At 47.0% G+C, this 17,674-nt stretch overlaps 1 protein-coding gene across 5 annotated transcripts in view; it reads right to left on the bottom strand.

The window, feature by feature from the left end:
• FAM193A (family with sequence similarity 193 member A) overlaps window positions 1–17,674 on the bottom strand; it is a 163,555-nt gene that overhangs the window by 75,814 nt on the left and 70,067 nt on the right. For all 5 annotated transcript variants that reach the window (XM_049630178.1, XM_049630179.1, XM_049630177.1 and 2 more), the window contains exon 2: window positions 15,316–15,561. In XM_049630178.1, coding sequence (XP_049486135.1) covers window positions 15,316–15,543 — 228 coding nt within the window. In that variant the 5' untranslated portion in view covers window positions 15,544–15,561. The remainder of the gene's footprint in view (window positions 1–15,315; window positions 15,562–17,674) is intronic.

The raw sequence follows: 17,674 nt of genomic DNA, 5'->3' as shown, positions 1-17,674 counted from the left end.
CTTGTGGCAGGATGCCTGAGCGTGACACAGACCTCTTCAAAGAAAACAATTTTGGGGGCACCTGGGTGGCTCAGTCCACTGAGTGTCCAACTTCAGCTCAAATCATGATCTCATGGTTTGTGGGTTTGAGCCCCGCATCGGGCTCTGTGCTGACAGTTCAGAGCCCGGAACCTGCTTCAGATTCTCTGTCTCCCTCGCTCTCTGCCCCTACCCCACTCATGCACGCGCGCACGCTCTCTCTCTCAAAAATAAACAGTAAAAAAATTTTAATAAAAAATTTTTAAAAATAAAGAGACAGATGAATGATTAACTGAAACCAAATTGCTAAATTCAACACAGGCCTGGTTCTGACTACTAAGGAGCAGACTGTTTTGAGTTAGGCCTATATCCTCGCAGGTCTCTTTCTACAAAACACCTTGACCACCCCACCTCTCTGCCTGTCTGAAGTTCTCCTGCACAGAGCAGGCCATACATTCGTGGGTCTCTGCTTGGCCTCAGCGAAGAATGTTAAACATTAAGATAACCTCTGTTCCTTCCTCAGTAGCCTTGACAAGCAGTGCACCCAGGCCCACCAGGCCACAGAAGTCAGGAACAAGGCCCTCCCATACACAGCAGGCCCTCCAAAGATCTGAACATGTCCTCCCCCATTATCAGAATACAAACAAAATATTGTGAACTCTACTGTGCAGGAAGAGTATCTGTAAATGTTCTGAGGTCCTAAAACATTACCTTTGGATATAAATTAAAGATAAGCTTGTTCCTTTCATTCAAAAACTATCCCTAGGGTCTATTATTCTGTGCTGAGCTTGTGCAGACACCCTGACTTTGGGGGGGGGGGGGGTGGCGCGGGCAGGGAGACAGGAGCCAGGACAAAGTGGCTGGGGTGGATGCATGCACGTGTCCAGTGGAAGGAACAGTGCATCTCGGGCGGGGGGGCTGTTGAGCCAAGTGGACACCCCGGAGGCCCAGCTTCTGCTGAGCCTATGCAGCCACCCTGACCCTTCCCAAGCAGCCCTGCCACCCTGTTCTCCTTGTCCAACACAGGGGGTGCTGCTGAGGGGGGCAATGTCTGCGCCTTCAACAGGGACTCAGGCCACAACCTGGACACCCTGACAGCTCACTGTTCTCATTTCTCAAGAAGACCATGTAAAAACCTTACCCACTCCCCAGTTTCTTCCCATCCTATGAAATCCAGTCCCCCTCTCAAAAAAAATGTTATAAAAAAGATTTCTGACAGTAATTTTCTCAACTTCCACGTTCCCCACCCCACCTTACTTGCACCCCTATGCAGCCTTGCCTGAGAATCCCATCTCAACAGAAAGATGAGTCTTCTAGAAAGAGATCCCAGGTCTCCCATCCTAGTGGGACCTCAGGGGTACCACCATTTCTCTGCCTTACTCTTTCCCACCCCCAAACAATTTCAAAGTCTGCCTATCCAATGCTAAGTGTGGGCAAGAATATGGTAACTGGAACTCAAACACTACTGGCAGGGATAGAAACTGGAATGATCACTTGGGAAACTGCTATTGTCTTATAAATGTAATAAACATTTGAACTACCTACAACCCAGCAATGCTACTGCATAAACAAACACCATGATAAGTAATTTTACGTGTCAACTCGACTGGGCTAAGAGGTAACAGACAGCTAGTAAAACATTATTTTCGGGTGTGTTTGTGAGGGTGTCTCTGGAAGAGATGAGCATTTGAATTGGTAGGCTGAATAAAAACGATCCCCTCACCAGTGAGGGTGGGTATCATCTGTTCTACTGAGGGTCACAGGACAAAAGGGGAAGGGCCAACTGACTCCCCGCTTCAGCTGAGACACCCCCGCCTCCTGCCCTCGGATGTCAGCAGTCCTGGTTCTCTGGCTTTCCAACCACTGTCACCTGGTTCTCAGGCCTTTGGACTCAGACTGAATGACACCAGCAGCTTTCCTGGGTCTCCAGCCTGCAGGTAACAGATTGTGGGACTTATGGGCCCCCATAACCACATGAGCCAATCCCTATAATAAATCTCCTTCTCTCTCCTTCCTTCCTTCCTTACCCTCTCTTCCTCCTTCCTTTTCTCTTTCCCTATCTCTCTCTCTCTCCCCCTCTCTCAATCCCTCTCTTTCCTGTTGGTTCTCTTTCTCTAGAGAATCCTAACCAACACACACTCTTAACAAAACCCTTACAAATGAGTAACTGGAGACAGGTATACAAATGCCCTGGCAGCATTTTTAACAATCACTGATAATTGTGTAAAAAAAAAAAAAAAAAGCAAAACTGTGTATCTTTCAACAAATTATTGATGAATAAATTATATACAGTAACATATTGAATTGTATGTGAATCACAGATGAATTACATTTGTGAATAAGTGCAGCTACCCAGACAGCATGAGGAATCTTACAAACAAAGACACAGAGGCAACATAAACATACACCATTTTCATAAAGATCAGAAATAAGCAAAATTAAATTATTAGAGATACACGTATAGGCAATATAATTGTTAAAGGAATTTTTAAATAAGGGAATGATAAATATAAAATTCAAGGATGGTGGCTACCTCAGAAGGGGAGGAGGGAAGATGGGGAAGGCAAAACCCAGAAAGATGCTTGAGTATCTGGAACGGCCTGGTTTAATGCTGACTGGTGCTCATTTTACTACCCTTCATAACATGCTTATTATACACATATTCATACATAGCTGTCTCAACTATTATAACAAAAAATGAAATTTAATGGGGGGGGGGGGGGAATGCCTCTCCCTACCAGCTCTTTCCTTCCAGATTTAAATGCTCTCAGCCCCTCCTCCAGCTCCCCTTTCTCTCTGGATCTGCTCTCCCTGCCTTCACAGTCAAGCATCTTCAAAATCAGCACCTTAAGTTGACTTTCTCAGCTTCCTCACCAATACTTTTATTCTTCACACAGCTCAGTCTGGCTTCTACTCCCACACTTCCACTGACATGAATCTAGCAAAGGTCAGATACAATCTCTTTGTTGTCACATTCAACACTTGAGATCTTTTCTTGGTTAACTTTTTAAAATGTCTGTTAGGAGGGCAGTTGCAGACAGTCCCCCATGGGTCTCTCCTGGTCTTGATGGATCTACCAGGGCTGTAAACCTCTGCCTATTCTCTCCTGTCCCTCCCCGCTGGGCCATTTCTCAGCATTTATGAAGCAGATAACCTTGAGACAAAGTGCAGGAGTGCTTACTGCCCACTATAAAAATGACAGATCCGGGGGCGCCTGGGTGGCTCAGTCGGTTAAGCATCCGACTTCAGCTCAGGTCATGATCTCACAGTGTGTGAGTTCGAGCCCCGCACTGGGCTCTGTGCTGACAGCTCAGAGCCTGGAGCCTGCTTGGGATTCTCTCTCTCCCTCTCTGCCTCTCCCCTGCTCATGCACACTGTGCTCTGTCTCTCAAAATAAATAAATGAATAAACATTAAAACGACTGTCTTCACTCACTTCTGCTTATCACACTTGCTTGTTTTTCTTTTTCTCTGATGTCTACTTTACATCTCTGTCTCAAATATCAGGTGTTCCCTAGAAGTGCCTCCTTAATATTCCACTTCTCACTCGGCCCACGATCCTGGGTGTTGTGCCAGTAACCAAGGTTGAGAAGGTGAGTAAAAGGCATCTGCGTGGAGTCTTTTAATGAGTGTTGCAGGACTACCCGGCAATACAGAAAACATCTGAGACAAACAGACTGTAATTTGAAATTGCAACTCTCGGGAACAACAACAACAACAACAACAACAACAACAAAAGATTGGGATTCCAGTTGAAAAAAGTAAGATCAAAGACCTGAGTCATAAAATAGGGGTCTTGCAATGTCCATTCAATTAGCAACTTAAAAAGTCAATTACATCTCTACTGACAAAGTTAGATGAGGAAGAATGTAGAAGGCCTCATTTAAAACAGAACAAGCAGGGGCGCCTGGGTGGCGCAGTCGGTTGGGCGTCCGACTTCAGCCAGGTCACGATCTCGCGGTCCGTGAGTTCGAGCCCCGCGTCAGGCTCTGGGCTGATGGCTCGGAGCCTGGAGCCTGTTTCCGATTCTGTGTCTCCCTCTCTCTCTGCCCCTCCCCCGTTCATGCTCTGTCTCTCTCTGTCCCAAAAATAAATAAAAAACGTTGAAAAAAAAAAAAATTAAAACAGAACAAGCAGGGGCGCCTTGGTGGCTCAATCAGGTAAGCATCTGCCTTCGACTCAGGTCATGATCTCACGGTTCATGGGTTCCAGCCCTGCATAGGGCTCTCTGCTCTCTCAACTCACTTCAGATCCTCTGTCCCCCTCTCTCTCTGCCCCTCTCCCACTTGCGTGCACATGCTCTCTCTCAAAAATAAATAAATAAAAACTTAAAAACAATAGAATAGAATAAGCAAAAGTCAAATACCTAGGGGTAAACCTTTTTTTAAAGGAACAATGGTATATAACACAGAAAAATATAAAACACTTATAAATAGGAAAAATAAATAAATAGGAAAAATAATCAATGGGATTATTAGATTATTGAGAATATTAGAAAGAAGTTAATTTTCCTACTACTGACTTATAAACACAGTGCAATCCCAGTCAAATCCTAAGAGGGTTTTTTTTGTGTGTGGAAGTTGACAAGATAATTTTCAATTATACAGAAATGCAAGTAACAAAGAATAAGACATTTTTGAAGAATACAAGGTAAGAGGACTTTCTGAAAATGAGATTTATTACAAAACTACAGTAATTAAGACAGCATGCTATTGGCACAAGGACAAACGAAGCAATGGAACAACACAGAGCCCAGAAATACATCCACACATACATGGACGCTTCAGTTACAACAAAGTGGGGGCAGGGAGCAGGAGGGGGCAACAGTTGTTTCAATACATGCTGCTAGTAAACTGAATTTCCACACAGAAGTAAACCTAACTCGACCTTTACCTCACACCGTTTAAAAATTTAATTTCAATCCCAGGAGGGTTGCAGGTCTGAACGTGAGGACTGTGCTGTTCACTGCAGCAGCCCCTAGTCATACGTGCCCACTGAGCCCATGACATGTGAGCATCCTAAGTGATGTGGGCTGTACACGTAAGATACACAAAGGATTATGAGTATTCAGGAGGCAACAAATTGAAAATATCTCCTTTATATTTTTTATATTGAGTAAAGGATGAAATGAAAGTTTGGATCCACTGAGAAAAAAAATGTGACATGTGGACATGTGGCTACTAAAATATTAAAATTACTCACATGGTGGCTTGCACTGTCATTCACACATTTCTTTGGACAGTACTAATAGAAAATACATACTAAAAATATGTTTATGATCTCGTGATAGGAAAAACCATTAATAAACAGGACTAAACAAAGCAGTAACTACTAAGGAAAAATTTGAGAAATCTGACTAGATTAAAAATGCTCATCAAAAGACACTATAGGGGCACCTGGGTGGCTCAGTCAGTTAAGCATCCAACTTCAGCCCAGGTCATGATCTCACCGTTCATGAGTTCAAGCCCCGCATCAGGCTCTGTGCTGATAGCTCAGAGCCTGGAGCCTGCTTCGGATTCTCTGTTTCCCTCTTTCTCGGCCCCTCCCTAGCTCAAGCGCGCTGTCTGTCTCTCTCTCTCTCTCTCTCTCTCTCTCTCTCTCTCTGTCAAAAATAAATTAACTTTAAAAAAAAATTTAAAAAGACACTATCGAGGCACCTGGGTGGCTCAGTCAGTTAAGCCTCTGACTTCGGCTCAGGTCATGATCTCACAGTTCATGGGCTCGAGCCCCACATCAGGCTCTGTGCTGACAGCTCAGAGCCTGGAGCCTGCTTCGGATTCTGTGTCTCTCTCTACCTCTCTGCCTCTACCCTGCTCGTGCTCTGTCTCTGTCAAGAATAAATAAATATTTAAAAAAAAAATTTTTTAAAGACACTATAAACAGTGAAAAGGGAAGCAAAAGAGGCACCTGGTACCTGTGATGCATAAAGCCAACAAAGGGCTCGTAATCAACACGCATAAAGAAGTCCCATGTATCTATAAGAAAAAGACAAATACAGTCATTTCCCCTTATCAGCAAGGAATACGTTACATGATCTCCGGTGGATGCCTAAATTCCTGAATATTCTATACCCTATCTATGCGGTGTTTTTTCCTACACTTTCACACCTATGATAAAGTTTAATTTATGAATGAAGCACAGCCAAGAGATTAACAACAAAAACTGATAATAAACTAGAGCAACTGTAACAACACACTGTAATAAAAGTTGGGTGAATGTGCTGTTTCTCTCTCAAAATGTCTTACTGTCCTGCACTCACCCTTCTTCTCGCAATGATGTGAGATGATGAAGTGCCCACGTGTGGACATGAAGTAAGGTGAGTGACGTGGGCGCTGTGACCTAGCATCAGGCTACCGCTGACCTCCTGACCACACGTCGGGAGGAGGATCACCTGCGTCTAGACTGGCCAATTGTGGGAACTGAGACCATGGAAAGGGGAACCACAGATAGGGGGACCACTGTACTCCGGTGGAACAGTGGTTCTTTGAACGTGGTCCATGGACCCCTGGCAGTCCTGAGCACCTTTTCAGCAAGTCCACTAGTGAAAGCTATTTTCACATAAATATCTGGGTGTCATTTGCCTTTTCCCTGTGTCGACATCTGCACTGGTGGGCATAACTGTCAGTACCTTGGCAAGAACGAAAGTCGCACAACAAAGTGTACTAGGAGTCACTGTCCTTCGCTTCCACGCACTTGGTTTTAAAAAGGCCAGTTCCACTGGGGTGCCCGGTGACACAGTTAAGCGTCTGACTCTTGACCTCGGCTCAGGTCATGATCTCACAGTTTGTGAGTTCAAGCCCTGCATTGGGCTCTGTGCTAATAGTGTGGAGTCTGCTTGGGATTCTGTCTCTCCTCTCTGCCCCTCCCCGACTTGTGTGCGTGTATGCACACTCGCTCTCTCTCTCTCTCTCAAAATAAATGAACATAATAAAAATAAATAAACTGGGGCACCTGAGTGCCTCAGTTGGTTCAGTGTCTGACTTCGGCTCAGATCATGATCTCACGGTTCAAGGGTTCAAGCCCCCCACATCGGGCTCTGTGCTGACAGCTCAGAGCCTGGAGCCTGCTTTGGATTCTGTGTCTCCCTCTCTCTCTGCCCTTCCCCTGCTCATGCTTTCTCTCTCTCTCTCTCTCAAAATAAATAAACATTAAAAAAAAGTTCTTTTAATAGGGGCGCCTGGGTGGCTCAGTCAGTTAAGCATCCAACTTGGGCTCAGGTCATGATCTCACGGTTCGTGGGTTCAAGCCCCACGTCGGGCTCTGTGCTGACGGCTCGGAGCCTGGAGCCTGCTTTGGATTCTGTGTCTCCCTCTCTGCCCCTCCCCTGCTCACACACACACTCTCTCTCTCTCTCTCTCTCTCTCTCTCTCCCTCTCTCCCTCTCTCTCCCGTAAACATTACAAAAAAATTTTTAACAATAAAAAATAAAATAACTTAATTTTTTAAAAAGGCCAGTTCCACTAAAGAATGCTCTTGATGCATTAAAATCATTAATCGTATTCAATCTCAACCCTCAAGCACATGTCTTTGCAATATCCTATGTGATGAAACACGCAGTAGGCATAAAGCATTCTAGCAATGTTCCCAAGAAAAGAACTGTGCGCTATGAGCTGAATGAGCCACTTCCTCCATGAAGCATCAAGAATGCCTGACACACCAAACTACGGCTATTCAGACTCAGACAGTGGCGGTCTTCTCAAAAATGAATGAAATGCGTCTGTCACTTCAAGGAAAACAGCTGATGCTATTTGTGGCCGATCAAAATCTGAACTTTCACGCAAAAATCAGAAGTCTGGAAAATCTGAATCCATCATTGCGGGCCCCAAAGCTCCTCCACTTTAAAGACTTTTCTGTTGAGAGTAGTGGTAATAGCAACAAATTGAATTACTGTTTCAGATTTTACGTTGCAACTAACCATTAAGAAACTATTACTTGTCATGGTTTGGAGCAATATCAAAAAAGAATATCCACAATCACCTAAAAAAGCTATGGAACTACTTTCTTCATATACTTCAATCAAAATAACCTATAACAACAGATCGAACACAGAAACAGGTATGAGAATCTAGCTATCTTACATTACCCAAACAAAACAATGCTACTCTACTCATGAAATTATTTTTGTTTTGGAAAATAGTTTTCATTTAAAAATATGCTATTAATCGGGGCACCTGGGTGGCTCAGTCGGCTGAGCGTCCGACTTCGGCTCAGGTCATGATCTCACGGCTCAGCTCGTGAGCTCAAGCCCTGTGTCCGGCTCTGTGCTGACAGCTCAGACCCTGGAGCCTGCTTCAGATTCTGTGTCTCCCTCTCTCTCTCCGCCCCTCCCCCACTCGTGCAAGGTCTCTGTCTCTCAAAAATAAATAAACATTAAAAAAAAGTTTTTAAATATATTAAAAAAATACGCTATTAATCTTAACTTGAGTTAATTTTATAAACTCTCCTGGACTCCGTAATTTCTTTCGCACACGTACATTCAACATAATGTGTGAAAGTGTGCTCCAAGAGCATCAGTCATAGCAGGAAAATTTGGAAATAACTAACATATAGTATATTCAAAAACGGGAATAGTAGATAGTAATGAAAATGAAGAAACTATGTTTACGAATCTCAAACATAATGGTGAACAAAGTAAACCAGGCACAAAATAATGTGTGCAGTAAGGCATTTGTATACAGTTCAAAACACCAGGAAAGCTGACAGCAGTGTGCAGGTGCAGAGGCACACGGGCACCAGGACTAACAAACACAGAAGAGCAGGAGGGGAGGGTGCAAACCCCACGGACATGGGGAGGACCGCGTGCGGCACAAGAGGTGAGCTAAGGGTGATGCCTGAGTCGTGACCTGCGTGGTGGTAGAAACAAACCCAAACAGGTCAGCAACCACAGAAGTGACAGAGTCATCTCAGCACTGAGACCAAATTAAATCTACCTTTATGCTGACTACACAAGACCACCTCACACACGCCACCACCAGGAGCACAGGAAAGGAGAGGAAGAGGAGGAGGGAGCTCACACAGCTCTGCGAACAGCAAACGAAACAGGCCTTTGGGAGAAGCCACACAGCTTCTGTGCAATAAGGGAACAACACACCAAGATTTAGTCATTTTAACATGTATTCACCTGTGCAGCTTTAAAATGCAGAGCAAAAATGAAACTACTTAGGAAAAGAGGACAAATACACATGCACGGTAGGAGTTTAACCAGCCTTACTCAGAATCCCACAGATTAATAAGCACACAATATCAGGAAAAGCAAAAGCACAGAAGGAATGAAGAGCACAATTAACAAGGGGTTGATCTAAGGGGTGAACACAGAGCCCTCCAAACCATGAGAACACAGTTCCAAGGACACACGGGACATTCAGGAAAACTTAACAATGCATTAGTGTAACTGACTGGAAAGGAATCATGACAATGGAGACAGGATATCCAATGACATTACATTAAAAGTCAATGATTAGGGGCGCCTGGGTGGCGCAGTCGGTTAAGCGTCCGACTTCAGCCAGGTCACGATCTCGCGGTCCGTGAGTTCGAGCCCCGCGTCAGGCTCTGGGCTGATGGCTCGGAGCCTGGAGCCTGTTTCCGATGATTCTGTGTCTCCCTCTCTCTCTGCCCCTCGCCCGTTCATGCTCTGTCTCTCTCTGTCCCAAAAATAAATAAAAAACGTTGAAAAAAAAAAATTAAAAAAAAAAAAAATAAATAAAATAAAAGTCAATGATTAAAAATCATCCAAAAGACTATGTTCAGGTATTTACAAATACTTCTGAACAATTCACGGTTTAAAAGAGAAATAATGAAAACTGGGTAATACTTAAAATTGAGCCAATACAACTAACATTTCAGAATCCGGTACAGTAATGAGAGGTTTCCAGCACTTATCAGAGCAGAATAAGAAAAAACGACGGGTGAGCTCAGGAAGGCCAAAGAGCAACCACAGAGAAAGAAGAAAAAACCAGATTTGTGGTCACAAGCAGCAGGAGCTAAGTGACGGCCCAGCGGCTCCTCCCCTGGAAGCCAGAAAGTGGGACAGGGCTGTCTCCCGGCCTGCCCCCAAGCAGGCTGGCCAAGCAGGCTCAGGTTCCCACAAGGCCCCCCAGGTGAGATCAGCGAGGATGGCAGCTCCCCGAAGCAGCTGGCACCCAAGCTCCAGACACCTGCCAACAGCCCTCAGAAGAGGCTTAGAAACAGACAGCACCCCGCCTCGCCATGGCCTCCGTACTCCTCTACCAAGGACAAGAAAGTGAGAGAAGCCCGTGTCTCCACTTCCTGACACATGTCTACAGTGCAGGACGCCATGGTGTCTGCCATCACCACCTTCTGATACACGGAACAGAATATCTCTGGAGGAACAGACACGAATCTGCGAGCGGTGGGAGGGAGCCTGAAGACCGAGGACGAGGAGGAGAAAAGTCAGAGGGGCCGACCAGCACTGCTTCTGGCTATGCCACGACACTGACTGATCATGTCTACACCGCACACAGCAGCAGCAATTAATCAAACAGAAAGGGGAGAGGTTTTTTTTTCACCTAACAAGTTCTTTGAAAAGACAAAACTGACAGAGTTCTAGCAAGACTGTTAAACACAGCACAAACAAGGAATAAAAATTTGTATGTGCAGATATGGTAAGAAGGAAAGAGTATTCCTCCACAAACTTTCATACCATTAACGCAACAGCTTCTCAGAATATAATTCACCAAAACCACCTGGAAAAGAAATGGAAAGCCTGTTATCCACTGAAGATCCTGCCCCAGAAGTTTACCACTTCCCCAGAGGTGCACACACATGGCTGCGGAGAGGCGGGGACAGCTGGGAGGAATGGCGAGCTCAGAGGCGGGTTATGTGAAAGACAGACAATTCTAGAGCATCTGCACAGTCCTGGCCATGAGCTGGGACAGAAGAAAAGATGTGTGGTGTGTAAGAAGAGAAGACCAACCGAAGCAACAGAGCCTTGGAGAGGACGAAAACGGACAGGCACCCGAATTCCGCGACCATGGGGGTGGGAGGTGAGCCATCCCCGCCCTGAGGTGTGAGCTGAGCTGAGCAGGGCAGAGGGTGTGGTGGGCTTGGGAAGACAGGAGAAGGACAGAGGTTCACCCCTTTTCGTGGTAAGACAACGAAGCCAGAGCAACACGCCAGAGGCTCATCCACAGCCCTGAAGGGGTCAAGGGGCGGCAGGGAGCCGAGGCCCCCATTTTCTTCAGCAAGTCCCTACCAGGTGGAGGGAGGGGCAGCGTGGAGCCAGGTCCCAGCCAAAGTGCTCAGGGGGCTCTGCAGGTGAGTGATGGTGATGCTGAGTCACAGAACTCTGGCTGTTCTAGGAGAACAGTGTGGTCAGAAGGACCTGCACCCAAAGCCCCCTAAAAAACAAACACACACACACACACACACACACACACACACACACACACACACACAAAAACCAAGCAGGACCAGAACGTGCCAGTGTGAAGGGGACGTCTAAAGGGAAGACTTCTGGGGGTCTGGACACAACAAGGTCTAGAAAGGGTGGAAGTCTACAGTGTGGACCGTAAGGCAGGGTGTCAGAGCAAATTTTTACCATGGCTTGTGGCAGTGAATGCTCACCTAGAAAAGAACAATTTAGTTCCGCTGCCACTTAGTGACTCAGAGCTCCCACAATGACAGTGAGAACTCGTAACGCTGAGCTACCAGAGGGCTGAAGTGACCACACGAACTGGGCACATGCACTGAGCCCCTCTGAGGACAAGGGGACACATGCACTATTTCACCTTCGGCAGAGGAAGGAGTGCAGCCTTTAATGTGGGTTAGAAGAAAATGAGACTTGTAATGAGTTCTTAAAGGCCGAATGTGGCCAGTGTGGCTTGCCAGACCCACCCCTTCTCTTGGAGGAAGAAGCCTTTGCTGTGGGGGTGGCCATGCCCTCTACCCAGGGCCCAGGCCTTATCCATGAGAGGAGAGAACCGAGCTCTCCACTGTAGGAGAAAGGCCCAAAACCCACACGGACACAGGGACAGGTCAGCCACCTGGGGAGGCACAGGGGTTCGTCCTACCCCAGACCCCTACAGATATAGGCAGAGTCTGGCTTATATCACAGGGCAGCGGCAGGATCAGGGGGAGAGCTGCCCCCAATGCCCCAGGCACAGGGCTGCCTGAGGTTTCCAGATGAATGGGGAGGGAGAGGATGGACAGACAAAATGCCACGGTGGGAGGCTTGTGCTGAAGGGGAAGCGAGGGCAGCCCAGCACCACATGAGGGGGCCGGAATGCGAAGGGAGGCCCCTCCCTGGCCCACACAAGCGTCAGGGCGCAGTCCACGCTGCTCCAGAAATGACTGTGTGGGGCAACCAGAGCAAAGCCAGGCCAGCTCCAGGGCTGACCGGACCGATCCGATCCCCCAAGGGCACGAGAGTCAGTGCACCCCTCAGCCCCACGGGCTCTTACACGCACTGCATGGTGTTGCACCAAACAGTCGGAGAGAAACATAAAACAAGAAGCAACAACACTCAGGGAAGAAAGAATACCAATTCTACACCAACTCTTTCAGAAAAGAGAAGAAGCAGGAGCACACCTCAACTCATCTTAGGAGGCCCCGAAAGACATTAAAGACAAGACGACTTCGGGCAGACATCCTTCATGAGCAGAGTTGAAAGGAAAGTCCTTAACCGAACAGTGGCAAGTCACTCCAGCCACGTGCAGAAAGAATGTCCACAGAAAGACCTGTACGAGCTTCACACAGCTTTATGCAACAGTCCAATTCGGGAAACCACCCAAGCGTTCATCAATGGCGACCGGATAAACAGTGTGGTATAGCTCTACAGTCCATCCACCAATCGGAAGGAACAAGCTACTGAGGGAGGACTCTCAAAAGCACTATGCCAAGTTGAAGGAGGCTATGTGAAAAAGCACTCTAGAAAAAGCAAAACCATGGGGACAACAATCAGGTCAATGGTTACAATGGAACTTTTGGGCCAATGGAAACGTTCCACATCTTAACTGCAGTAGTGGTGGTTACACACTGTATAAATCTGTCAAAACCCACTGAACTATATATATACTTTCGAAGGGTGAATTTTACTAGATGTAACTTGTATCTCATTTTTAGTGTTTTATTTTAAAATTTTTTTAGTACTTACTTTTGGGGGGGCGGGGAGGGAGACACAGAATCCAAAGCAGCGTCCAGCCTCTGAGCTGTCAGCACAGAGCCCACGTGGGGTTGGAACTCATGAACTGTGAGATCATCACTTGAGCAGAAGTTGGACGCTTAAGCAACTGAGCCACCCTGGCACCCCTATATCTCAGTTTTTAAAAAAGGCCAGCAATTTTACCCAGCTTGAACAAAGAGGCCAACTTTAAAAAAGCAACAAAAGGTCTAAGCCTACAAACATAAGCCAGCATTTCCTCTTTGGTGCCCACTGTCATTTGTGTGATGAGAGAGCCTCATTTGATAGCACTATCCAGGACAAAGTGGGGTTAGGAAATGAGACTGTCACCACGGCAAGACAACTTCTGGGAAATCAGCTATTTCTACTTGTCTCCAAACCCTCCTTCCAAAGGCACGGCCAGGCTGCGGCAGGAGAGCAGGCCTGCAGACAGAGGGCCGGGAGCACAGGGAGCATGGGGAGCACACGGAGTGCTCTGGGCGGGGATGGAGTGGGCCGCCAACATCAGCACCACACAGTCGCCTCCCATGAAAGAAACGGGGAAACGGCCATACGCTTTAAGAGGACACACAAAGGACACAAAGCCAAGTAATAAAATGATCAAAGCAAGATGATCTGAGGGTAAATCCTAAAGACAGACTATGCCACCTTTTGAATCCTACTGATTCATTGGTTTATTCATTTCCGTGTGCAATCACTTATTTATTAACTCAAATATTTGGGTTTCCTAAATGCGCCAGGCCAGGCACCGTTCCTGGTCAGAAAATCCACAAAAATAGCTGCCATTGTGGAGCGTATATTCCAGTGAAGAAGCCGAGCAGAATGAGGACGTCGAACGCACACTACGTCAGAAAGAGGTGCTGAGGAGGGGCGTCGGGGCACACCAGTTTGTTGAGCACTGGACTCCTGATTTCGGGTCAGGTCATGATATCACGGTTTGGGAGTTCGAGCCCCATGCTAGGCTCTGTGCTGACAGCACAGAGCCTGCTTGGGATTCCTTCTTTGCTTCTCTCTCTCTGCCCCTCTCCTGTTCTCACTCTCTGTCTCTCCCTCAAAATAAATAAACTTAAAAAAATAAGAAAAAGAAAGAAAGAAAGAAAGAAAGAAAGAAAGAAAGAAAAGAAGGAAGGAAGGAAGGAAGGAAGGAAGGAAGGAAGGAAAGGGGTGCTGAAGAGAATGCACAGGAAAAGGAGCACGTGAGACGAGGTGGCGAGAGATTATCAATTTTTATTCTGATAAACAGTGAGACCTTGAGGCTTAGCTGTTCAAACGCCTGCGCAGAAAGTAGCACATGAGCTGGGGCACTGCCCTCAATGAACCCCTAGAACAGAAGTCACTGGCCTAGCAGCAGGCAGGAAGGAGGCCACAGAACGGGAAAGGAAGATTCACACTGTGCGGCAGCAAAACGTTTATTCACCGACCCAGCACACGTGACCTGGAAAGCATTCCCCGGTCAGAACACACGGTGGTGGATGCTGGTGTTGGCGGCTGCCGGTAGTGAGGCATCAGGAGACAACAGCTTAGAAAACAGGCAGCGGCTTACAGACAGAAATAAAAGGAACAGAAAAGTCCTAGAACGTGGGGCCTCATATGGCTGTAAGAGCCAAGTCGTTACAGAACCCAAAGAGCAGACTAGCAAGACCTTTCGGGACCAGGGCCACTAACACACAACTGGGCCAAAGAGCAGACTAAGAGTGTGGCCTTCCTATGTAAGCCCGAAGTGCTCAAGAATGCCTCCATTCAGCTGAAAAAAGAAATCAAGGAAAAACTGAGGGGCGGGGGCAGAGTTAAGAACTGCCTCTGGGAAAAAAATTTTAGGTGAGTTACCAGCTCATGAAACTGGCTAGAACCGAAGACTTTTTGAGCTTTTCAGCAAACTGTCTTGCCAAAGAAATCCTGAGACCAGCCCAAACACATCCTCTGCTCTCCTGAGCTTGCTGACTGAGTTGCGCCACCAAGGAGAGTAGGTCTCCCCCACTACCTGCTGCAGGTATGGACAGAAGACCAGGAGGATGCCCCCGAGGATGGAGCAAGGGACCCGGAGGTGGGGTAAGAGGGGTTTCCTTCCAGAGAGTTGACCCAAATTAACGATCTCACCGCCCAATTAGCCCACCGGGTGAGAAAGCTGAGGAGCCCATGCTGTCCGTGGTGGACACTCACCGATGGCTGGTCGAGGCCACTATGCCTCTCCTCCTTCTCCACAGTCCGCCGGCAGTCTGGGCACACCCACAGTGGCAGGTGCAGCACGCTGTTGCCCTTGGGGGCCATAGAAAGGGCCAATTTGCTCGCAGTCTTAATTCCGCTCTCCAAGAATGAAGAGTCTTTCCGCTCACTTCTGCACAGAAGACAATAATCCCCAGCGGGGTAGGGTGGTGTTCTATGATTCATGCCAAAATTAAAAGGAGTCTGAAACAGAAAAAAATATTTCTATTTTCAAAACATGATTCACAAAGCCAAGATCACTTAAAAATACTATATAGTTTTAAAATTACAATGTATGTGCATGTTTATATAAACATCTAATAAGTAATTTGTTGAATAAAACTGTACCTAGTGTTCTAGAAATACACCGTACTTCAAATAAACAGTAGCACCATAAAGAACATCTTAGAAGGAGTTAGAAAATTGTCCACTTAGCCTCTTCACCCAGACATGTTATTACTCTCCCCACGTGCTGAAAAGTGTGCATCTCAATTTCCACACGGGGGACACCAGGACTCTTGACCGTCAGCAGAGTTTAAAGCCACTATTCCAGAGGTGCGTGCGTGCACACGAGGGCTCAGACCCAAGGGAGTAATTCTGGCCTGTGTGTATGTGTGCAGATCCCAACCACCTGGGAGGCGGTATTCCCGTTCCAGAGGCGAGATAAACAGCAGGAGCCGGATGGCACCACACATCCCAGACCCAGCCTCCCTTCCAGCTCAGCAGCGGTTATGCTCAATGCATCTCCAGCCACCTGATTTCAACGTCTGCTTTTTCAAAGAGTTAAGATGCAAGATCATGACCCTAGATTCTCTTCAAAACATCAACCATCCTATCAGAAAAGAAAAGTTAGCCCTAAAAATACACAAACAAGCTCCAGAGATGTAAAACAGGCCTAAAGTCACAAGGTCAGCAAGCAGGGGCCAAGATTTTAACCCAAATGAATGTGAGCCCAAGACTGGTCATCTGCACCATAGAGAAACCATCCCAGGAATCCTGCAAATCCTGAGAGGTTCAAGAGAGGCGGACCTGGGAACAGGTCAGCAGGGAAACCAGGCATGGCCTTCCAGAGGCAGGACAGGTGTGCCAAGGGTTCCAAGCCAGAGCACGTGTGGGATCAAGGTGACAGAAACCCCCCAGGCCTCTGTTGCCATCTTCTGCCATGGGCCTCATCGGTCGGAGAGGTGGACAGGGACCCAGGCCAAGGTTATTCAGGCTGGAACTTTGGGGTATTTTACAAAAGTCTCCGGTTTCGGCCAGAGGCTCCTCCCGATACCCTACCCAGCCCTGCCCGGCCAGCAGTCTAGCTCCTCCCTCAGTCCATGGCTCTCTCCCTGCTCTCCTGCACCAAGGCTCACATACGTCTTTGGCTGTGCTTGTTAGCTGGACTGTAAGTGTGCATTTAAACGACTGGCTCCACGGCCACCTGAGTACTCTCAAAAGGCCGCAGTCTCCTTCCCTAAAGCCCCGGCAGGCCAGCAGGTCAGGTGCTTCAACAGGGGGGCTGAATGAATGAATGAATGAATGAATAAGAGAGTGAAAGACAGCACCACTAACACACAAAAGACTTGCACATTTACTCTTACCTGCCTTTATAACCCAGTGACCAAAACTGTTTCCATCACATACGCAGGTTCCATGGATTTAACCAAACCCAGCTCAGCAGCCATGTGAATGTCTGGGCTGCGAGGGGAAGGAAGTGAGTACTGTATCCCGACAAGTGGCGTTCTAGGAAGCTCCAGACTACTCAAACCACAGAACACCATGGGAGCAGACGTCTTTCTCTGTCCCGACAGATCCAAGATGTAGAAAGTATGACAATTTCAAAAATCTCACTGATTTAAAACCACCTCTCGTCCCCAGCCTATGGAAAAAAACCCATCACTAACTGAACAGCCACAGCCTTCAGATTGTTCCAGGCCACCTTTTTACCCAGAGAAGGAGGTGCTAGGTTCCAAGGTTACAAAGTCTCCAAGCCAGAGATAATAACATAAGAGCCAGAACTGACTTGAGGGTAACCACTTCAGTTCCAGATCATCTGTCTGTCCACCCACTGGTCAGCCTGTTCGTCCAGTATTTACTGGAAGCCACCATGTGTCAAGGCACTCGTCCAGGTACTGAGGATGGAGCAGTAACTAAAACAAAGTTTCCTGCCCACGGTGAGCTAATGTATCTGTCAAAGGCAAAGACTACAAATAAGACAGAGAAGGAAAAAATACAGAACATTAGACAGTGATCACTGAGAAGGAGAAAAATAGAGAGCAGACAGGAGTGACAGGGGTTGGGGACAATGCCTTCCCATCATTAAGAACCTCCT

This window comes from Panthera uncia, chromosome B1 (assembly GCF_023721935.1).
Source record: "Panthera uncia isolate 11264 chromosome B1, Puncia_PCG_1.0, whole genome shotgun sequence".
In the NCBI taxonomy this organism is placed as follows: domain Eukaryota; kingdom Metazoa; phylum Chordata; class Mammalia; order Carnivora; family Felidae; genus Panthera; species Panthera uncia.
The sequence above is the reverse complement of the archived record's forward strand: the minus strand, read 5'-3'. Positions and strand labels throughout refer to the sequence as shown.